General features: G+C 49.6%; 1 protein-coding gene across 4 annotated transcripts in view; it reads left to right on the plus strand.

Annotated features, from left to right (window-relative positions):
• PRXL2A (peroxiredoxin like 2A) overlaps positions 1–23,700 on the plus strand; it is a 541,215-nt gene that overhangs the window by 463,806 nt on the left and 53,709 nt on the right. For all 4 annotated transcript variants that reach the window (XM_069610931.1, XM_069610932.1, XM_069610930.1 and 1 more), the window contains one exon: positions 21,687–21,851. In XM_069610931.1, coding sequence (XP_069467032.1) covers positions 21,687–21,851 — 165 coding nt within the window. The remainder of the gene's footprint in view (positions 1–21,686; positions 21,852–23,700) is intronic.

Genomic DNA, 23,700 nt, shown 5'->3' on the forward strand with positions numbered 1-23,700 from the left:
CCAGCTCTCTCGAACTGGAAAACTGAAAACACTCTCGACATGCCCATTTTAGTTATGATCTGATATATAATGATATGATACAAGTTACAAGTTTTATAGCTGTAAAACACAAAATCTACATATGCAACATTTATCATCTACAATTCAAACCCACATATCCCACTTGCTAACCCCTATACAAATTCTAAACATCACCTATATTTCATCACCCTATTTGGTCAATGGAGTATCCATGCCCACCTAAGTACAACCCCCTGTGAATTACACAGTTGTGTAGTCAGCAGAAAATACCTTTTCCTGATTGGCTAATTATATTCAGGTAACTTGTTGTAACCATGGACTTTCCTTATTGGTCCAAACAACTTCTGTGTATTCATGATGTCCATGATTGATTGATTGATTTGATATTTATTATGCACCTATACACCAGTGTTTCAAGGTACAACAAGGCAAGGGAGGGGTAAACAGTGTAGGACAAGACAAACGATCTTGCTTGGCCTTGGGTCATTGAAATTGTACAAGTGTGCAACAAGAAGTGCAAGGGAGATGGTGCAGGGAGAAGTGCTGGGGCTACAGGAGGCAATCCCACCCCGGTAGTGCAAGGTTGGCAAGGCAGCAGGGCAGGTAGGGCCAGGCAGCAAGTGCAGGGGGACTGGCCAGGGGGCGGCCTGGTGTCCTGTAAGACTCAGAGGACCACCGGGCAGACACTCAGCAGATGGAGCAAGAGCAAGGGAAGGTTAGCAGGGTAGAGGATGTGAGAAAGACGAGGAGAAAAAGTAGGTCTTGAGGAGTTTCCAAAACTTAGGGAGGTCCGGCTCAAAGCAGAGAGAGGCAGGTGGGCCATTCCAGAGGGAGGCACCTGCATGGGAGAGTGTTCCACCCCCAACTCTCTGCTTGGAGAAGGGAAAGCGGGAGCAGAGGTCTCAATTAGAAGGATCTCAGTCTTGCTGTCATTAAGGCAGAGACCGATAGAGGCGCACCATGACTGAATAGCGGATAGACAGTCTGGGATGAGCGAGGGGGAGGGCGAGGGTAGTCTGAAAGAGAGCTGCGTGTCATCCGCATAACACTGAAAATTAGAGGTGAAGGTAGAGATCTGAAGGGCCAAAACCATAGATGTTGAAGAGCCAGGGGGAGAGGATAGAGCCCTGGGGAACATCACATGTGGAGAGAGATTGTGGAGAGAAAGGAACCAAGCTGAACCTGGGAGGGTCAGTCCAGGAGGAAGGCCAGCCAGAGCCTGATCCGTGATGCAGCCAGAGCCTGATCCATGATGCCAAGGGTCTCGTGGAGACGAATAATCAGGATGTTGTGGTTGACCGTGTCAAAAGCAGAGGAAAGGTCGAGGAGAATGAGGACAAAGGGAGAACTAGAGTCGAGATTAGAGAGCAGGTCTTCACAGGTGCACAGGAGTGCAGTTTCTGTGCCTCTGGCTGCTCTGAAGCAGACTGATGGTCATGGACACAAATTCAGTGTGGGGGGGGGGTTAGCTGGGAGATATTAAATTCTCCAGGTGTATGCCCAGGAAAGGAGTGACAGAGATCGTGCAATAGTTTATCAGAACGGAATGGAGGTGTCGGCAGAAGGTTTTTTTAGTAAGGGGTACTTGAGAAGAAGGGGGAAATAGCCAGTGGCGAAGGAGTGATTGCAGAAATCGGCCAAGGCTAGAGCGAGTGTACCAATGTTGTCCTTCATGGTTCTAGAAGAGCGGGGGGTCACCAGTTTAGATGAGACTTTTCATAGACCCGTTTTTATTTGGAAACATCTTTAGGTTTTACAGGAAAGAAGGAGGAGATGAGGAGAGGAGGCGGGGCAGCCCAGGCAGGCCTGAGAGGGGTGGTGAGAGAGAGATAGAAGTGGTGGAGAGTGCGGACAGGATGTCCTGGGTTTTATTGGTGAAATGAGAAGCTACAGCCGTGCAGAGGGCCCGGGTGGGGAGGGTATTGCAGTAGGATTGGCCAGCTCCTTGCAGATTTTGAAACGTTTGTCTGTATTGTTAGAGGCCGCAGAGATGCAGGCTTGAATGTGGACCCTCTTCTTAGAGAAGATGGAGAGTCTGTATTGCCTTTTGAGCAGGCAGCCGGGCAGTTTATCATACGGTGTGCCCAAAGCTCCCCACGGCCGTTCAGCTACTACGCACTTACATTTCAGAGCAGACAAATCAGAGTTGTACCAAGAGTTTTACTTGGTGGCAGGCTTCAGGCAGATCCTCATAACAGGGGCAAGGATATCCAGCTTGTTAGAGATGGAGAGGTGAAGGTTGGAAAGGGATGAATCACGATGGGAGTCAGTCGCAGGAGTAGATGGAGAGGAGAAAGTGGAGGCAAAGGCAGCCACCGACACTCGCTTCTTAGGTCGAATGGTCACAAAGGAAGGTGGCAATGCTGCGTGGGCCTTTGACAAAGGGTCCAGTCAAGTGAGAAGATAGAACAAAGTGGTCAATCCAGGAGAGAGGAGTATAGAGGTGATTAGATCGGGGGGATGCCTGAAGAGATGAATGCATCCAAGGTGTGGTGGCAGAGTGAGTTGAACCAGAGGGTAGAATGGGGAGGGAAAGAGAGTCACATAGGTTGTGAAAGAGCCCAGAGGAGTCTGCGGAGTCGGGTGGATGTTGAGATCCCTAAGGAGAAGAAGCAGGGAGGTAGAGGATAGGAGAGAGGAGTTGAGGTCAGCCCATTCAAAGAGGAAGAGGGTGACCAGACCAGGTGGCCTGTAGATGGTGGCCAAGGTCATAGAGAGACCAGGAGAGATAGAGAGCCCGCAGACCGGGCATTCAAAGGAGGAATAGGTCTGAGTGGGGATGATGGAAGCAGGGATCACACAGGGAAGATCAGGGCTACTACGCCTCTGGGCCTATTGGGCCTGGGCTCGGGAGGATCTTGTAGCCCTCAGGGAGGAGTGTGTCAAAACTTGTGACAAATCTGGCCTTGAACCATGTCTGGGTAAGAGCGAGAATATCCAGATCAAGGAGGTGGTAGATGTCAGAGGAGTGTTTGACAGCAGAGCGAGAGTTGAGAGTAGCCACGTGGAGCAGGTTGACACTTTTGAAGGTCTACTGGGGGGTTTGGGGAGGCGGGGTGCAGGGGAGAGGAGTCCCCAATGGAAATGGCAGAGGACCCAGAGAGTTGGACGGAGGAGGCGGCAAAAGAGCCAGAGAGGTAGTGAAAGGCAAGGGAGCCAGAGAGGTGGCCGAGGAGCAAGGGATGTAGTGGGTGGCAAGGGAGCCAGAGCAGTAGAAGGAGGGGGCAGAGGAGCTAGAGAAGTGATAGAATGAATAGCAGGAGAAGGAAAGAAGTTGATGAGGTGGGAGAGGCACCTATCAAATAGTAGGAGATTGGGCTGAGGCCCATGGTCCATGACTGTGCCATTTAGATATACATTAATAATGACTCTGGAAGACTGGAAGGGGACCATGAGGACCTCCGACTGGGTGCCGCCATTAGTGGGAGAGGAGGAAGGAGAGAGAAGTGCAACCATATGAAGGATGTATAGGTCAAGCGAAGGAACAACAAAGAGGATGTCGGTGAGAGTTTGTCTGGAAGGGGCACTGACATAGGTGTCAGCGATGGAAAGGTCAGGATTGGAGACCAGGGTGTCCTTCTTGAGCTTCTTCTTTCCAGTCTTAGTGAGAAGAGTAGGATAGGAGATAGAAAAGCAGTTACAGAAAATGGGGGAAATTGAGCTCACCATATTGGGTGTGATAGAGGGAGGATAATGGCAAACGAGAGGAGAAGTAGAGAAGGAAACACTGGACAAAGCTACGCTACACAGGGTGCACAAGGAGGGGATTCGGAAACAGGGAGGGGGGTAAACAGAGGGGGCAACAGCAGAGCGCAGACTGAGACAAGCAGCAAGGGCAGCAACAGGCAGTGCATGGAGAATGTGATGGGAGCCGTCCAAGCTCTGCTCAACCAAGAGAGGAAAAAGGCCTGGAGGGCAACAGTCGAGATCACAGCATAAGAGATGCAAAGAAGAGTGATAGAGGCCAATACATTCACCTAGAGGAAAAAAAGCATGACAAGCAGAGTAATGCAGAGAAATAGTGATTGAGGCCTAAACAAACACCTAGACGGGGACAAAATGCAGCCGATGCAACAGAAAAGCAGAGAAACAGCTTGCAAGACAGCAGAAAAACTAATTGGGATAGCCTAATGGATGTGTAGGATCAGTGCAGGGTGAGATTTGCATTGAAAAGAGATCCAATCATGGGTGAGCGTGAACAACGAAGTCAATGCCCTGTGCCAATTAAGTGGTCTTTTTCATGAGACCAGACAACTTGGCAACCCCGTACAGCTTCTTCGACCTTGCAGCTGGACTCTTTGTCCAGGGACCGTATCTCTCCAGGACTGAAATCTCTTCACTGGCTCCCAGTGGCTGCGAGGATTAAGTTCAAAACCCTCTGCATTGTCCACAAGGCCTTCTGGGGCCTGGGGCCTAAATACCTTCAACTCTCTCTTCCTAAATATCTTCCTTCACGAGCCCTTCGCTCATCCGTCTCCAACTCCCTCATGGTCAGCCGCTTCTCGAAGCAACGAGCTGGGGGTAGATCTCTCTCCGCAGCAGGGGCCTCCCTCTGGAACAGCCTTCCTGCCTCCCTGAAACTTGAGGAGAACCATCTCCGGTTCCGGAAGCACCTCAAAACCTTCCTCTTCGCTTCTGCCTTCTCTCTCCCTCTCCCCTGCTAAACCTGCTTAACTCCCCACTGAAATTCTGCACTAAACCTGCATCTTGGCCACTCTCAGCGACCTCGGTCCAGGGCCCAGCCACTCTCCACTTGCACTGCCTCCCTGGCTCCCCCTGCACTGTGGGACTGTCACTGTATCCCTACAGCCCCCTTCCTAGCACTTGCTCTGCACTTACCTCGCACTTGCCACCAGCTGGCCCTTTTATTTATTATTTATTATTTTATTACGCCACTTACCGTGTACTGCACTTTCTCCCCACCTCCTCCCCCTGCACTTTCTCCTTTTCCCCTTACCTCTGCACTTGCCCGATCTGAATGACACCTGGCCTAGTAGGATCGTTTGTCTGTCTTCCCCTTGTTTCCCTCCCTCCCTGCCTCGTCGGCGCGTTACAAATACCATATCATATCATATCATATCACCTCTTGCGATTCCCATCTTGAAACGTGTTGCTTCCCTAGCATGCATTTTCCCTATCTCTCTTGGGAACCAGGTGGTGTTATATAAAAATGCATGCGAAACACTGCTCAACAGAATTAATTACTCAGATTTAGTTGCTCTGTTCAGTGTGTGTGTTGTAGTTCAAATGGTGTTGCCTCCTCGCAATGGGGGGGGGGGGAAGTATAACTCCAACCTATTTCCTTGCCTTGGCAATGCATGAACTCCTTGCTCTCATTAATATTCGTCCTTCACAGCTGCTGCACTAATCTAATCGTCAGGAATGTGCTATGTTCACAGCTGCTCTGGACTGCTCGCCCTGGTACAATTAGTTACTAACTGCACAGGGGCCTTGGCTGGGGGAAACACAAATAAACTTCTATTTAAATGAACAGAACAAAAGCTCCAAAATGTGGCCTAATATTCTTACTGACAAATGCTGCAACGCCTACCAGGGCTTACTTCGTAATGGCAAAGCCCTTGTTAACGTGGCCTATAGCCCTTATGTTCCTAACAACTCAGCGTCTATCCTACATAATGCTTAAACTGTGGGGCACTTCACCCACCCTTTCAGTAGACAACAAAGGCTTCTCTTAAATGCAAAAACGACCGCTTCTATGTTTCCCTAAATACAACCAAAGTAAAACTTCATTCAGTAATGCTGGCCACAAAGTCCTTATCATATCCTGGGCCTAAACTGTAAACATCATGAGCAATATTGTTGCTGCTCTTCCTTTCATCACGTGCTACTCTCTAAAGTGTGTTAAAGCTAACAATAAATAACACATGTGCAGAAATGCTAAACAAAATTGGCAACTATGCTGACACTAAATGACCAGCTCTTTATGCTAATGAAATGTGCGCAGTCTGAACCACCTCCCGTCTTTGGGATGTTGTATCTGCATCCCTACAACACCCCCATTACCCATCCCCGCTGCAAGAATGGAAAGTAGACCCTTGTGGTCCACCTTATCAAAGGCAGCTTAGAGATCCAGCAACACAAACAAACAAGTGCCCATATTGTAGTAATTGTATTGTATTGTATTGTATTGTATTTATTATTTTTAGTGCGCACCTAACCCAAGGGTAACAAGGTGCAGAGGCAGCAAGAGGATTGTGAAGCTTGGTTACATAACAGCAATAGTTGGGAGTCCAACTGATGTTACAGTGCTGCAAACATCAAGAACAATGAGAACCGATACAACAAATAGTTACACGAGATATACAATATTTAGAAGTTATATAATATGTTGTATCTAAAAAGATCAGTAGATAAACATGGATATATACAATTTACAGTAATTGTTGTGTGGCGCAGCAGGAGGAGCGTTATGTATCCTGTTCCTTGAGCCAAAGGATGGTCTTAGATCTGAATTGTAAGTATGGGAGGTCATCCCTAAAGGGTGGAGGTAAGGAGTTCCAGAATTGTGCTGCTTTGACCGGAAAACTGTTCCCTCCAGACATCGTGCGTTTAAATCTGGGCACTAGAAGGAGATTAGTGTTAACCTTTCTAGAAGGGCGGGAGGATGCTGGTCTCGTGAATCTAGTTATCAGATATTGAGGGGCTGTTTGGTGAAGGCACTTATGAGTCAGAGAGACTGATTTGAGGATGATTTTGTCTTGCGTTGATAGCCAAATGACAGATCTTCTAGTCTCAGAAATATGGGCTTTCTTCGGGATGCTTAGGGCAGCTCATAAGGCATTATTTTGTAGAATTTGAATTTTATTTGTGATATATTTGTTGCAACCTACATATAAAGCATTACAATAGTCCAGCTTGGACAGGATAAGAGCTCTGGCTAAGGTGATACAGTTGGATGGTGAAATGAATGGTTTAGCTGCTCTAATAAGTTTGCATGTGTAAGACGTGGCGGATGCCATAGTGTAAACTTGTTTTTTTGAAGGTGAGTGTGGAGTCTAGGTAGAAGCTAAGGGTTTTGACCTCCTGGGCTACAGTGATCTTGTTATTGTCAATTACAAAGGAGTAGTTTTGGCCTAGTTTGTTAAGGTTGGATGAGGTGCCTAGAATGAGGAGTTCTGTTTTGTCATCATTCAGGCATAGACCGTGTGAAGCCATCCATGCCTGGATGATGAGGTACACTTTATTTACAAAGGCCAAATCCTTGTCATAATCCCCCCGTCAGCAGGATGAGGATCTGGGTATCATCAGCATAATTAGTGTAGGTGATACCCAGACCATCTAGATCATCGAAAAGGGGCTTCGTGAAAATGTTGTACAAGGTGGGAGAGACGTAAGAGCCCTAAGGCACGCCACAGGTAATTGGCGTTGGGTCGGCAGCTGCTAATGGGGAGAAGACTCTCATAGTGCGGTTGTTAAGAAAGGATTGGATCCAGTCAGTTGCCTCTTGAGAAAAGTGGGCTGCCGATTGTAAATGATTGCAGAGGATCTCATGGTCAACCAAGTCGAAAGCAGCTGAGAGATCAAGAAGTAGTAATAATGCAGTCTTACCCTCGTCTCTCAGCTCATCTATATGTGCCTTCAGATCTATGAGTGCAGTCTCAGTTCCGTGCTAAGGCCTGAAGCCAGACTGTCGTATTCCCAGGTGGTGGAAGTGTTCAAGGTAGTGTTGGATTTGTTGGTACGCTATTTTATCAAGGATTTTAAGTAGGAATGGTACTGTGGTGATGGGGCGGTAATTAGTGGGAGTAGAGGGATCTAGATTAGGTTTTTTGAGGAGGGGGGAGAACCCAGGATTGTTTCAAGTTATTAGGTATGGTGCCTGATGTGAAGGAAGCATTTATTAGTTTGGTGATAAATGGTGCAAGATCGCGAGCCGCATCCTTTATCAATTGTGCAGGGCATAAGTCCTCATGGCAATTCGAGGGTTTGAGAGTGAGAATGACGTTTTCAACCTCATTGGTGGATACTTTACGGAAATTGAAGGAAGTGGGGAATGGACGCAGGGGGATGCGTCCGAGTGGAATGTGCCCTTATAGAACTAGAGATACTAGATTTAGTAGTAGTGAGAAGGGAATCTTTTTTGATGCTCATCTTCGCCTGTAGAGAAGTCATTTTATTAGCTAGGGCGTTTTGTATACCCGTGCGCCAATTTTTATCCTTGAGGCAGGAGTCGGGCGTCTGTGCAGGGGATTCTACCTCTTTCAGAATTGCAAAGAGCTCTTTGGTGTTAAATTTGGCTTGCGAGATTCGGGTGTTATAGGAGGTTTGTTTGGCCAGGATTATTCCTTTTTTATACTGGGAGGCTAGTATGCTCAGGTTTTTCTTATTGTTTTCTGAGGGATGTGATCTCCAAATTGTTTCACAGCGTCGTTTCTCCTGTCTGAGGGCCTTAAGATGGGGAGAGAACCAGGTGTTGACATGTTTGCAAGGTTTGCTCTTTCTCAACTTCAGGGGTTCTATGTCATCAAGAGATGAAAGCATAGATTTGTTATACAGGTCTACCATAGTGATGTCCTGATTAGGACGTTCTCGCCCTCCTTCCTCCCCACTCTCCTCACCTGATGATAGGTTATCCAAATCTTCTGGGTTGAAGTTCCTTCGAATAAGGTAACCCTTCTCCTTTTTATGTGGAGGGGGCCTGCCGCGAGAGGAAGCCACAGTGACCGCTAGCTATAACATCAGTCCTGTGGCCTCGTTCCCGCGGGCAGCCAGGAATAAAAAGGGAAAAAGCCGAACGGCAGAAAAAACCCTTTTTGTCCATAGAGTTGTACCGCTCGAAGGAGATCCAGCAATGGAAAGAGGTCCGGAGATGGTAGGCGTAACTGGAAGGTGGAAGATGGTTCAAGGAGCAGGCGATCTTTGAGGCAGAGGTAAGGCTAACCACATAGAAGGCGTGGAAAGGTAAAAGCCACTGGAAAGAGCACCGGCCATGCGGTTAGCGAAGTAGAAATGAGAAAGCAGCGAGGCAATGAGATAAAGGGAAGGAAAGACGCCAGAAGGGCATACGAAAAGAAAAGCAGGAGGCGGCTAAAGGAAAAGCTGAAAGGGGAAAACAGCGTCTGACCCAAAGGAGAGCGAAGCGCTAATCTAAGGGGGTTGCAGCGCAACGGTACCCCGGAAGTAAACCGAATATATACTTCCGGGCGGCCGTCAGGACGCAACAACTAGACCTACACAGAGAGGAAACTAACCCCGCACTCTTCCGTGACAAAGCCGCCAACGCGGAAGTAAACCCCATCTGGCACGGCGGATGACAGTATGCCCCCCTCCAGTGTGAAGGGAGAGCATGAACATGAAAAGCTGGTTCCCAAGAATCCTCTGACTCTGGGTAACCCTTCCACGAAACCAAGGGGTTGAGACTTCATATTCGTCTGTCCTGTCGGGATGAGCATGAATTTGCTTGGGAACTGACCTCTGGAAAGTATCCAAGACAAAATGTTTGAGAAGAGAAGAGTGAAAAACCAGATGGATACATCGAAGATGAGGAGGGAGGTCAAGCTTGTAGGAAACAGGGTTGATTTTAGAGAGTATAGAGAAAGGACCCAAGAAACGGGGAAACAGTTTGGAGGGATGATCCCATCTGGGTAGGTATCTGGTAGAAAGCCATACTCTGTCACCTTTCTCCCAAGTAGGACAGTTCTTGCAGTGCTTGTCTGCTTGAGTCTTCTTTTGTCTTCTACTCTTTTCTAGACACTGACTGGCTGAATGGTGAGTTTCTCGAATAGACTGGAGAACAGCTTCGGCAGTGGGAGAATTAGTGGGAACAGGAAGAGTGGGAAGAAAAGACCTTGGATGTACACCGTATGTACAGAAAAACGGAGTGTGACCCGTGGCAGAATGTTTTGAATTGTTATACGTGAACTCCGCTGTTGGAAGTAACGAAACCCAGTTATCTTGGTATTTGTTGCTGTAGCACCGTAAATTCTGTTCTAACGTGGCATTCAGTCGTTCAGTCTGACCGTTAGACTGGGGATGAAACCCCGAGCATAATGCTCTTTCAATACCAATTCGAGAACAGAGGGCTTTCCAGAATTTAGAGATGTATTGACTTCCTCTCTCAGAGATGATCTTGTCTGGAAGTCCGTGCAACCGGAATATGTCCTTCGCAAAGGTTTCTGCCATCTCAGTCGCCGTAGGTAATCCGGGTAACGGGGAAAAATGGGCCAATTTGGTGAAAGAGTCAATCGTCACCATAATGCAGATACAACCGCTGGAAACTGGTAAGTCGACAATGAAATCGGTCGAAATCTATCCCTACGGACGGGTAGGTATCTCACATTGGGTAAGCAGTCCTAACGTTTTACCAGAAGGGTATTTGGCAGTGGCACTCACCGGGCATGCTTTAAGATACTCCATAACATCCTTTCTGAATCCTGGCCAAAAGAATGATCTAGCAACTAGATCTGTAGTGTTCTGCACTCCTTTGTGTCCTGCAGTGGTTAGATCGTGACACCAACTAATAATCATTCGTCGCCACATACCGGAAGGAATGTACAACTGAGTACCATAAAAAAGCATGCCACCTCTGTCAGTGTAAGTATTACTGTCCTGTTGGAATAACTGAGGCCTTTCGACAGCTTGAGCGGTCTTAATCTCCTGGAAAAATGTTGCCGTAATTCCAATTATCATGTTTCTTTGGAACATGGGTTCCCTAAGAAGGGGTTCTCCTTCGCTGACAGTCTCTTTTCTAGATAATGCATCCGCTACTTTATTTGTTCCAGGTAATTAGGTGATAAGAAAGTTGTATTGGGCGAAGAAGTATGCCCATCGGGCTTGTCGTGAGTTAACACAGTCCATGTTCTGTAGAATTCGTAAATTCTTATGATCTGTGCGAATGAGAAACTGATGACGTGCTCCCAAGAGTAGATGTCGCCATTCTTCACAAGCCTGTTTAATAGCAAGTAATTCCTTCTCTAGTATTGAATAATTCAGTTGACTAGGTGACAGCTTTTTTGAGAGTTATGCTACAGGATGTTCCACACCGTCGTGAGTTTGAAGCAGAACCGCTCCTATGGCAGAAGCTGAAGCATCAGTCTCGACTATAAACTGTCGTTCGAGGGGATTGGGTCCTCCGACGTATTCCTTATCTATGACATGTAATCACCACAGCTGTGCTGCTTCGGAAACTTTTTCGGCGTCTGCGTCCTGCGTCGTCGACGTCGATGCGCCGTCGTCGAGGACCTCGTCCGACGTCATCCGATGTGATAAGTAGGACGCACTACGCCCATAGCCTCAGTTCCGTTTTTTCCGCGAACGTGTTGCTTCGTGTTTCTCGGTTTAAACGCCTCGACTCTTTGGAGTTCTGTTCTATCTCGGTTCTTCGAACCTGTTCGTTTGTGAAAATCCTTCTGAAGATGTCTACTTCGTCTTCGACCCCGCGTCCGGGTTTCAAGAAGTGCGGGGAGTGTGGGTCCAAGATGTCGGTGACGGACTCGCACGACGCCTGCCTCTGGTGCCTCGGGGAGGCCCACGACACGGATGACTGTATCGACTGCCAGTCGCTCATGTCCAAAGCCTTACGCGAACGTAAGAAGAAGTTGTCGGTAGGTCGGGTGTCCAAGCCCCGGAAGTCGAAGTCTGCGGGGCTTTCGACGGATGATTCGAGGGGTGACTCTCCGTGTCATCGTCGGAAGTCTCGTGGGTCTCCTTCTAGGAGTCGGTCTCACCACTCCTCAGCCTCTTCGAGGCATTCTCGGAAGCGCCGTCACCGGTCGTCTTCCAGGTCCTCTTCGGAGGGCTCTGCCCGGCACGTCGCTTACCCCTCCAGCCGTGCGACGCCAGAGGAATGGGCTTCCTTCGGGAAGAAGATGCTGGCGATTCTTGAGTCGCAGGGTACTCAGCCGTCCGCGCCCCCGAGTGGGGTCGGTCGTGTGAGGTCGAGAGACACCGCTCGCAAGAGTGGTCGGCACGAGTCACGGGAGAGGTCCCGTTCGGACAAGGGGACTCGTTCTCGGCGTACCCGTTCCAGGTCCCGGTCCTCGACGCGTTCGAGACTGTGTGCTCCTGTGAGGTCTTCGAAGAAGGCATCGACGTCTGTGGCGTCGAGGGCGTCGACAGGCTTTCTCGAGGCTCTGGCTCCGAGGAAGTCGTCGATGCCGTCGACGCTCAGGTCGTCGAGGGACACGCTCGGGGCTCCGGCCTCGAGGGCTGTGTCGACGCCGCCGATTCTGGAGGAGCTGCATCTGACGTCGACGCCGATTTCGTCGATGCCGATCCTCTCGCCACCGATGCCGGTTCTCTCGACGCTGGCGCCGATTCGCTCGACGCCATCGACGCCTTTCGTGTCGGAGGTACCCCAGGGCACGGGTGGACCCCCTAGGAAGGCTCTGGTTAAGAGCAAGCACTCTCGAGTGCCTTCTTTTCGCCACCTGGACTATATTTCAGAGGCGTATGAGGATTCTGATGGCCTGATTCCTAGTCAGGTTCCGGATGAAATTGTCTCGGGCCATAGTCAGTTTGACGAGTTGAGACAGTCACTGCATGATGCCAGTGGACTGGACACCTCTCCGGAGGTGGAGTTTTGTAGGCCTGAGCCTGGCTCTCATGCTGATTCCTCGTACCGGCGCCTTATGGCTAGGGTTTCTGAGTACTTGGGATGGTCTGCTCCCCCAGGGGAGTTTGTGCAGGATGATCTGACAGACATCCTTGATGTTGGTCCCCCAACTGACCCGGTTCTGCCGTTCCATATGGCTTTACAGAGAAGGGTGGCGGCGGCTTGGACTGCTCCGGAGAGTCTCCCGGCGGTGGGCAGATCCTTGTCGCGAAAATACCGTCCAGCCAGTGGCGACCCCTGCTACTTGACCAGGCACCCCACTCCGGAGAGTTTGGTGGTGCAGGCGGCCACGGCCCCGGCGAAGCAGGCGTCGTACCCTACCATCCCTCCTGATAGGGACGACAAACGTTTTGATGGTTGGGCGAAGAAAGTGTTTTCTTCTGGTGGTATGGCGCTTCAGGCGGCCAACTCCATTTGTGCCTTGTCACGTTTCACGCACACTCTGTGGAACTGTGTTGCGTTAGCGGCTGAACATGTTCCCGAAGGGGACGAACGGGATGGTTTCCTTGCTATGGTCCAGGATGGTAAGGATGCCATGTGTGAGTCCGTTCAGTCGGGTTTGGACTTAGCTGAATGCGTCAGTAGGTCCATGGCGGCGAGCACCGTGATACGCAGGTTTGCGTGGTTGCGGAAGTCGGGGTTTGCTCCTGATGTGCAGTCCCGGCTCCTCAACATGCCCTTTGACGGTGAACACCTTTTTGGCAGCAAGGCTGACGAGAGCCTTGAGAGGTTGCAGACCTCAAAAGCTGCAGCGAAGTCGTTGGGCGCTGCAGTTCGCCAACCTCTGCCTTTTCGTCCTAGGGGACAGCAGTGGAGGGGTGGTTCCTTTCGCTATTACTCATCGAGCGAGAGGAGCTGGCAGTCAAAGAGGCCAACGCAGGGGTACCAGAGGTATTCCATATCGCTCCCGCCCTGCCTTCCCCGCTGCAGAATTTCTTTTGCGATTGCAGCTTACGTTCCGCAAGGCTTTGTGTCTGACTGGCAGTTGACTTATGTCACACGTTCTGGGGGAAAAAACTACAACTGAGGCTATGGGCGTCGTGCGTCCTACTTATCACATCGGATGACGTCGGAGGAGGTCCTCGACGACGGCGCATCGACGACATCGACGCAGGACGCAGACGCCGAAAAAGTTTCCTAAGCAGCACAGCTGTGGTGATTACATGTCATAGATATGGAATAGGTCGTCGGACCATCCCATCGAAAGAATGTTACCAGGTAAGAAAGTAACTTGTTCTTCTTGATTAGGGTGTCGAAGAATGGGAGCTGAACAGAACATCTGTTTTAACTGAACAAAGCTGTTTTCTGCTTCTGGCGACCATCTGAAGGGGCCCAAACTCTTTTTTAGTAGTCTGGTGATGGGAAGAACAATCTCAGAAAAGTTTTGAATGAATTTCCTGTAGAAGTTCGACAAACCCAGAAATCTTTGGACTTCTTTGATATTGGTGGGTAAAGGCCACTCAATGATAGCTGAAACCTTGCCAGGATCCATAGAGATACCATCCTTTGAGAGAATGTATCCGTTACCGGCCTTCGGTTCGAGTGCTCCCCGGATCCTCCCGGGCGTAGTGTTGAGGGACCGGGTCTACACCCTTTTACCTGCCCCATGGCCGAGGGGCTACACCCTAATACCGGTGATACGTCTGAGGGGGCGCCTAAACGCAGCTCTACCGACCCCCTGGTCGAGGGTGTCACACCTACCTGGCTGAGGCCCGAGGAGCAGGGTACGCCTCGTGATCCACACACAAGAGTCTTGGGCGGGGCCGGGCCCAGCGGGCCGAGCACGATGTCGCAGGCACGTGGCAGGCAGCCGGACAAAATGGTAGCTGCGCCAGAAAGAGGCACCCGTCCAATGCCATTTCAGGAGTTCAGCGAAGAACAAGTGTCAAGGTGGGACTGGCCTCAACCAGGTACGTGACCTACAGTCTACCCCTCATTTACGCAGGGCAGCTTTCCTTTGCGTCCATATGGACAGGGCATGCATCGGCTCCAGCAGCCCCCCGCTACCCTGTCGGTACCCCCTGCCACTTCTTTGGCCAGTGAGGAGGTGGTCTTCAAGAAGTTTCCCAGCCTCATGAGGTCGCTTCAGATGGGGGTTATCATCAAGGACGCCATCAGGGAAGTTCTCTCTGCCATTCTAACAGCACCACAGACTCCTCCATCGGGCCCCCAGTCCCCGGTGCAGCCGCCTCCTCCGGCTCCACAGCCAACTCTGCAACCTCCGCCACCTCCTCAGCCTCCGGCTGCGGTCCCCGTACTCCAGCCTCCGGCGCCATCTACTCCTCATCCTCCAAGATCCTCCAGATCCGCAGGATACAGACGAGGGGGAGGATCCGGACACGCCATCCTCAGCCAGGGCCTTCCACAAACGTCTTGTACCTGGGCCTCCCCCAACCCGAGGTCGAGCACCCGGCAGAGTAGGTTTATTTATTTCAGATTTATATAGCGCAGCTCCACTGAACCTAAGGCTTAAGGGTGTTGACAAATACAGAAACAAATAAAGCATCCACAAGAGAAGGTCACAGAAGGTTTTTAAAAAAGTGCTGGTCTCAGAACGAGATTATATTAGTTGAATAGATGAGTTTTAAGTCCTTTTCTGAACACTGAGTTTTCAGTTCTCAGTTTCATAGGAAGGTTGTTCCAGGCAATGGGGGCCGCAGAGTAGAAGGCTCCAACCTTGGTCTCAGATAATCTGCAATTTGGCACGGTTAGCTGAGAGAGATAATTAGATCTGAGGCTGTAGTTGCTGGTTTTAGTCCTAAATTCCTCATTAAGGTAGATAGGACCAGAATTTTTCAAACAGTTAAAGGAAATAAACAAGAGGCGAAAGAGAATACGTTCCTTAATAGGAGGCCAATGAAGCTCCCTTCTTGACAAGGAGATATGGTCTGATCTCTTTTTATCCATAACAACCCTGACAGCGTTATTCTGCACTACCTGAAATCTATTCACTTCACAGTTAGGGAGACTGATCTGGAGACTGCTGCAGTAGTCTATCCTGGCGCTAATCGGTGCTCGAGCCAGCATTTCTCTACTGGTTTGAGATAGAAAGGGGCGTGCATTAGAAAGTAGTTTGATATAATACAAGGATGAGGACACCAGACTACTGACCTGTGCTTTAATGTTCAGGTTACAGTCCAGATAAATCCCCAATGTCTTAACTTTTTTCTTGACCTTTATGGCACAGTTGTCAATCACAAACTGGGAATAAAGATCTTCCAGTTTGCAAGTTTTAGGGTGAGTGCCCACAAGCATGAGTTCTGTCTTGTTGGTGTTAAGGGCCAATCCATTGGTACACATCCAACTTTGGATGAGCAAATAGATCCAATTGATTTTAGTTTCATCATCCGCGAAGACACCCGTGATGGGAATGATACACTGGGTATCGTCAGCGCAGTTGGTGAACTCTGTCATTACTGTCCAGAAAGTCAAGGAAGGGAACCATAAAGATGTTGTAAAGAATTGGTGAAAGACAGGCTCCCTGCGGGACTCCCTGTGTCAGATCCATAGGGTTAGCTTCTGTCATGCTGCTGATCACTCTCCATTGGCGATCTTTCAGAAAAGAGGCAACCCATGCTGCTGCCGGGGCCGAGAAGCCTGCCACCTCCCTCAACCTGGAGACCAACACTGAGTGGTCTACCAGGTCGAAGGCGGCAGAGCAGTCCAGCAGCATCACCATACTGGGGCTGCCTTGATCCATATGGCGATGAAGCCTAGATTTTAAATCCAGCAGAGCAGACTCCATGCCATGCTTTTTCCCGGAAACCAGATTGTCTTATTTAAGATGTCAGTAATTCTCAGATGAGCTAGTAGTTGAGTATGCGCAACTCTATCGAGAATTTTAAGCAAGAATGGTGAGTTGGAGAAGGGCGGTAATTCAGTGGATCGTCAGGGGAGAGGTCTGGTTTGTTTCAATAGTGGAGTCACCCAAGAGTGTTTGGTGCATGTAGGCACAACACTGTCCCTAAAGGATGCATTGACAAACTTACAGTGAGTGGGAATGAGCGAAGAGGTGCAAGCTTTTATTGTGAGTGCCGGGCATACGTCACCCTTACAATTAGATGGTTTGAGATTTTGAATTATCACTTAAGGTCGGCCTCTGTGACGGGCTTGAAGGAAAAGAGTTCTTCATCTTTTCAGTTTTTAACAGGAGTGGCAGTATCCTTGAAGCCCCTAAGCGATAGTATAGCTCTGGCTTCTGGTTCTGGCTGAAGTCCTCACGAGACGCCCCTCAGCCAACACGGGGATTGCACTGCAAACCGATGTAGTCTCCCTGGCCAAGAAGGGTTGGCTCAAGCCCCACTCAGTCCAGCCGGTCAGTCGACGCCTCGACGCCAAGTACAGGCAGATGGAGGGGGATAAACTCTTGCTATCAAGCCATCCTCAGCCACACTCCTCAGTGATTGCTGTTGCATCACTATACTCCAAGCCTCAGTCATCTTCAGCCTGCTCCTCTGCGGCGCTGCTAGGCAAGTAGGAGAAGATCTTGGAGGCATACGGCAAGAAGATCAACTCCAACGCCTCCTTGCACCAGCGTCAGGCAAACGTAGATGCCATGCTGGCTGCCGCCAACCAAAGGTTATGGTGGGAAATTGCGGACTTCCTCCCGGAACTCCCCACCCAGGGAAAATCGCGCTTTAAGGCGGGGATAGTGGAAGCCAAGCTCGTGGCGCATGACCTCATGGACTCCACAGTGGCTCATATCGATACCTCAGGCCGTGCCATCTGCATTGCCACAGACATGAGGAGAACAGCCTGGCTCTGGGCAGCGAACTTCAACCCGGATGTCCAGGAGCACATTCTAGATCTACCGTTCGGGGGGGCCTCTTCCACTCCTCTATGGACGAAGAGCTTGACTTAAAGAAGAACAGCTCACAAACGGCTAAGTCCTTATCCATTCTTACAAGACCATGCCCAAATCGTACGCCCAATCTCAGCAGCGCTCGGAAAAGGGTCGTACATATGGAAGGTTCCGCGGCATCCACGAACGCAGATCCAGTCAGCCGGACCGCTCGCCGTCTCAAAACCGGTGCAAACAACAAAAAAGGGGTGGGGGAGAGTAAGGGCTTTTTCCAGTCCCCCTCCTCAGCGTCAGCCTTCGACTGAAAGAAGGCATGACACGCCCCTTCAGGTCCATGTGTCTCCGGTGGGGGGCAGGCTTGCTCTCCATACACAATTCTGGCACCAGAATTTCGCGGACCCCTGGATCCTCTCCGTAGTATCCACAGGGTACCACCTTCCTATCCCAGCCTCTCCTCCCTCCTCCCCTCCACTCTCACAGGTTGGGACAGCAACTCTTTTGGCAGAGATCCGGTCGCTCGTAGATAGCCAGGCAGTGGAGGAAGTCCCAGCGAGGCTTTGGCTTCTACTCCAGGATTTTCGCCATTCAGAAGCAGAACCAGGCGGGCCTGAGAGTTGTGGTGGACCTTTCCACCCTCAACCACTCCCTACCCCTGCAAAAATTCAAGATGGTTATGCCAGCTTTTATAGCAGAGACATTGGACAAGGGAGACTGGATGTGCTCCCTGGACCTGAAGGACGCGTACCTACACGTCCCGATTTGGCAGCCCCATCGTTCTTTCCTACGATTCAGGATCATGGGCTACCATTTCCAATACAAAGTCCTTCCATTTGGCCTCAACTCGGCCCCCAGGATCTTTACCAGACTCATGAACGCTGTGGCGGCCCTCCTCAGAGCGCAGGGCCTCCACATCTACTCATTCCTCGACGACTGGCTTATCAGGCCTACATCTCCGGAAACGGTTCGCCACTCTTCCCATGTCCTTATGCACATACTGCACGACCTGGGCTTCTCGCTCAACCTCAAGAAGTCACAGCTGCAGCCTACGCAGACTCTGACATTCCTGGGACTCATTTGGGACACGTGCCCCGAGAGGGTTTTCCCATCGGAGGACAAAATCTCGGCTATCAAGAAGGCCACCGCCCACTTCCTCAGCAGAGAGGTGACCTCGGCATGGTGGTAACAACATCTCCTGGGTCTACTGGCGGTGGTCCTGTTAGCCATGCCGCACACAAGACTAAGGATGAGAAGGATTCAGCTGCACTTCGCGGCCTCATGGAATCAGGGGCGGGGCTCGCAATCCGAGATCATCAATGTTCCTCCATCTCTCCACCCGGACCTAACTGGGTGGTCCATGGACTACAACCTACGGACTGCAGGGCCTTTCGGCCACCCTCTCTGCAGGCCACCATCACCACAGACTCCTCGCTCGTGGGCTGGGGAGCCACCCTGGACGATCTCTCAGTCCACAGCAGCGGGACTCGACAGGAGCAGGAATACTTCATCAATTGGTTGGAGCTGAACGCCATCTGGCTAGCTTGCAGAGCATTCCTACCACTTCCCAAGGGCAAGATTGTCCTCATCCAGACAGACAACTCGACCAGCATGTACTACGTCAACAAGCAGCAAGACACCAGATCACCTCCTCTGTGCAGACTGGCGATCAGCATTTGGGAATGGGCCCTGGATAACGACATTTACCTCTCGGCAGTCCACCTCCCGGGAGAATCCAACCTGGAGGCGGACAGGCTCAGCAGGCTGGGAGCAGACAATTACAAGTGGCAGCTAAACCACCTTGTTATTCAGGAGATCTTCAACAGGTGGGGTCACCCCCAAGTGGATCTCTTTGCCACCTGGCACAACAAGAAGTGTCCCCAGTTCGCATCCTAGCAGGGTCAGGACCCCGGCTCTCTGGGCGACGCATTTCACCTCCAGTGGACCGGCATGAACGCCTATGCCTTTCCGCCCACTCCCCTGATCCACAGGGTAATTTGCAAGATCAAGGAGTCTCACCGACTCCATAGTGGCCTGCCAGGCCATCATTTTTGGAATTACTCAGCCTCTCGGGGGTGCCCCTGATACACCTTCTGACAGGCCCAGCACATCTTCTGGCGCAGCAGGAGGGCAGAATCATCCACCCCGCGCCAGGGAAACTAGCCCTCACAGCGTGGTACCTGAGCAGGTAACGCTTCGGCACCTTAGCCTCTCACAGGCAAATCTGGAGATCATACAGGCTGCCAGGAATAAAGCCACCAGGGCCCAGTACAAAAGCAAATGGTCCAGATTCTGCCACTGGGCAGACTCCAAGGGAATTGACCCCTTGGCCTGCAATTTGGACGACATGCTCTCCTTTTTGGCACACCTTGCTCTTTTGGGCGTACAGGTCGACACCTGTCGTACATACCTTGCAGCCATTGGGGCTTACAGGAACTCTGAGGAAGGCATTTTTTCCTCCTCCAACCCTATCGTCAAGAAACATCTGACTGGTCTTGCTAGGCTCTACTCGCCTGTCAAGAGACCGCACCCTGTGTGGGACCTTAACATAGTCTTGGGCGCCCTGGCACACAAACCATTCGAGCCAATGGCGTCTGTGAACATTAGGCCGGTCACCATCAAGAAGGCCCTACGAGTCGGTCTTACCTCGGCTCGCGGAGTCAGCGAGATCCAGGCGCTTGTCGCCTCTGAACCATATACCACCTTTCACAAGGACAAGGTAGTCATGCGGACGCACCCACCGTTTCTGCCAAAGGTTCCACCTGCTTTTCACTTGAACGAAGAAATAGTCCTTCCTACGTTCTTTCCCGATCCCAAGGACGAAGCACAGAGAGTGCTGCACTGCCTGGATGTCTGGCGTGCCCAAAAATTCTACTTGGACAGGACCAGGGACTTCCGCAAGTTGGACGCTCTGTTTGTCACTTTTGGAGGCTCAAGGCCAGGCTATCGGGCCTTTAAGGCCTCCATATCCCGCTGCATGGTCTCTGCCATCAAAGAAGCATAAGAGGGCCAGCACAAGCCACTCCCGGCCATCATGCATACCCACGCAGCCAGGGCTAAGGCAACGGCCATCGCATTCCAGCCCCATGTCCCTTTGCAAGTCATAAGTAGGGTGGCCACTTGGGCCTCCCCCCTTCAGCTTTCTGCAAGCATTACTGTTTGGATGCCGGCTCTAGATCTGATGCAGCTTTCGGACAGGCGGTTCTCAGGAACCTATTTGCTTAAGGAGGGTCTCCTCTCCAACCTGGGGCTACAATCAGTTGTAATCCCCCATACAGTATGGAGGAAAGGGGATGGGATGTAAGAGTAATTATAAGTTACTCACCATAGTGACTAACGTACTCTTAGTCCATAGTCCCCTTTCCTCCATACTTCCCACCAACCTCCCCCCTAATAATAATACTGGTGTTATTAGGCAATGTTAAATCTATTGTTGATGCGTAAATGGGGACTGAGGTGTGGTGCCGGAGGGTGGAGTCAGGGCCCCGCCTCCGTGCGCTTCTACATTTAAAGGGGAAGGTTTTTTCTGGTGAAAAAAGGTTCTGTCTCCCGTCCCTTGGAAGGGACGCTAATACAGTATGGAGAAAATGGGACTATGGATTAAGAGTACTTTAGTCACTACGGTGAGTAACTTATAATTTACTGCCGTTTCTACCTGCACCGCTCTACTTGTAATGAGGCCTAATGTGCTTTGAGGCAGACCTATGGCAGCACTACATGCTACAATGTTACAGACCACTTGCAAAAAACTTTAAACTTGTAAAGTACTTAGCTTTTGGAGAGGAAAATACAGAGGAGAAAAGTGAAGACAGACTGAACAAACCACAGGGTGGATGGATTTGTCAAAGGGAGAGACTGGAAGAGAGAATTTAAAAAATAATCTTGCCAGAATAGGTTGTTGCAAGTAGAACAGGACATGAACAGCTTTACCTTATCTTTAGAGAATCAAATGCGCAGCAAAATATGTCCATGCAAGTCAGGAAAGACGACAGTATGTAAAGCTTTATGGGCTTTTAAATAAACTGAAAACCAAAATGACTACTGGATGCAATGAAATATTTTATGTATTCTACTTATTTACTTACACTTTTTGTCTAATTTGGTATGCCAATGAGGAAAAGGCATATTTGTAGACAGGAAGTGGCGGGAGATGCCAATTGTGTTTTGCACTAAGTATGGTGGTAACCACCGTCCAATTGTAATGAACGGTGAGCGCAATTTGAAGCGGATGTGGTATAAGTATGGAGAGACATGTTTTCTTTAAACCTAATGGTAATATTTTATTTGTCCCCCCAGAAGCGATTCTATGGCCCTCATAGACGCAAAATGATGCTGTCAGGCTTTCTGCGTCTGGGTGTTTGGCAGAACTTTCTCCGAGCAAGGAAGAATGGCTACAATGGCAACATGGACGGCGAAGGCTTTATCTTGGGAGGAGTCTTTGTTATTGGCACTGGGAAGCAGGTAATGTCTCATTACAGTTGGATCTTAATTCTCGCCCTATAAAAATAATATAATCTTCGCCTCTGGGCATACCTTGGAGGCGGGTCTTTATTCTAAGTCATAATGACCTCTCCAGAGGGCTATACAGCTATTTGCACAGGGTGTAAGTAGCAATACATGTTTTGGTGGTGAAGTAAACATTTTACTTTAATAAATTGATTTGGGGAATTAAAGGTGGTTTTATTTTGTAGTGTTTAAATAGCAAAGTTGTCTTCACAAGTGAGTGCATGCTCATGTTAAACTCATTCGGCATCATGTAAGAATAAACGGTTTATCCATAAGAAGGTCAGAGCATATTCCCATGTTTTAGCTTTCTCTCTGGTGTGTTAAATAAGATGTTGGGGTGAAAAAAAGGCCCTCCCAGAAAGGAAGTGTTTTATTGAAAAAAGCCTTGCCTGGAAATTGCATTGTGGTTCCCCGGTCTGCTTTAAATGTCAGAATGTTCAGAATGCAGTTAACACGTGTCTGGGGTTGCTTTCGGTACTCTTGTTCAGAGGAGAATTGCCTACCATTTCGGTGCTAGACTGTCCCAGGGCAGGACAAAGACTAATACGTTAAGGATATTTCTCCTCTTTGCAAGAGATAGTGAGCTAAAGAATCTGGGTAAGACTCTCGAAACCGGGACTTATTGGCCCGCAGAGTGACTCCTAGGACCCCCATTGTTTTTGCAGAATGTAGTTAATACTAGTAGTTATTGACTGTGCTCTGAACATTCTGGTTGGTTGAGAGGTGGCATTTCAGCATATTATGTAGGAAGGGAAGCGGAGTCCTAAGGCTGTAGTTCAAAATGTGTTAGACACAGCTGTGACCTCAAGTCTACAAGATGCCAGAGTTTAGTAGTAAATTTCCATGCATGGTTGCGGGCACAGGTTTTAGATGGGGAAACCCTGGCAAGCCTTCTCAGCAAATCACTAGAAGACCCGCTTCTTCTTGCGAAAGCGGTAGTTAAAAGAAAGCAAAAAAAGAGAAGGAAACTCTCAAAATGCTAGGCCACATCATTGGAAGGATTTACCGACAGAGGGGGTTGTCTTTAAGTAAACAAACGTTTGGAGGCAACACCTGTGCTCAATCAACCATACAGAATCAGCCTACCTTACAGGTTGGAGCAGGGGCTCTGTTTCTCATACCTTCCCCTTCCCCAAACCTCTGCAGTAACACCATTGTGGATGAGTCGGTAGAATCAAATCTTTCATCAATCCATGGGAAGGGATCACCACAGACAAGGGTACTGCATCGATCTCCTGGAGAATCAATGCAATGTTCTTCCAAGCACAACAAGAATGCTGCAAGAACTACTTCTGCTCCGAGTTCAGGAACTTCACCAAAAAGGAACCATTGAGCCACTCACAAAGTGCCAAGTAAACACAGGAATGTATTCATTGCATTTCCTCGAGCCAAAAAAGACACTACAAAAATGAATTAGATTTGGATCTAGCGAACAAGGTTGTAAAGGCGGAAAAGTTCAGAATGGCCACCTTACAAGAAGTGTTCCCCTACTTAAACAGGAAGATATGTAGCCAACCTTGGGCATGAAAGATGCATACTTTCGGATTTTGATGTTCCGAGGCCATAGCAAATATCTGTGCTTCAAAGTGTACACGCATTGCATCAAAAAGCACTCTTATTTCAAGCCAATTCAAACAGTCCTTAGGAGCAATCCTACATACAAAGCAATAGCCTATGCTTCTGAAGAATGAGCGCAGGTGCTGCTAGCCCAACTCCCTTGTTACCAAGCCGGCCACGTTGAAAATGGAACAAAGGTTATGAGGTTGTTGGGAGTGGTGGCATCAGGCATAAACATATTCTCCTT

Source organism: Ambystoma mexicanum, chromosome 8 (genome assembly GCF_040938575.1).
Source record: "Ambystoma mexicanum isolate Mex_15411 chromosome 8, UKY_AmexF1_1, whole genome shotgun sequence".
Lineage (NCBI taxonomy): Eukaryota > Metazoa > Chordata > Amphibia > Caudata > Ambystomatidae > Ambystoma > Ambystoma mexicanum.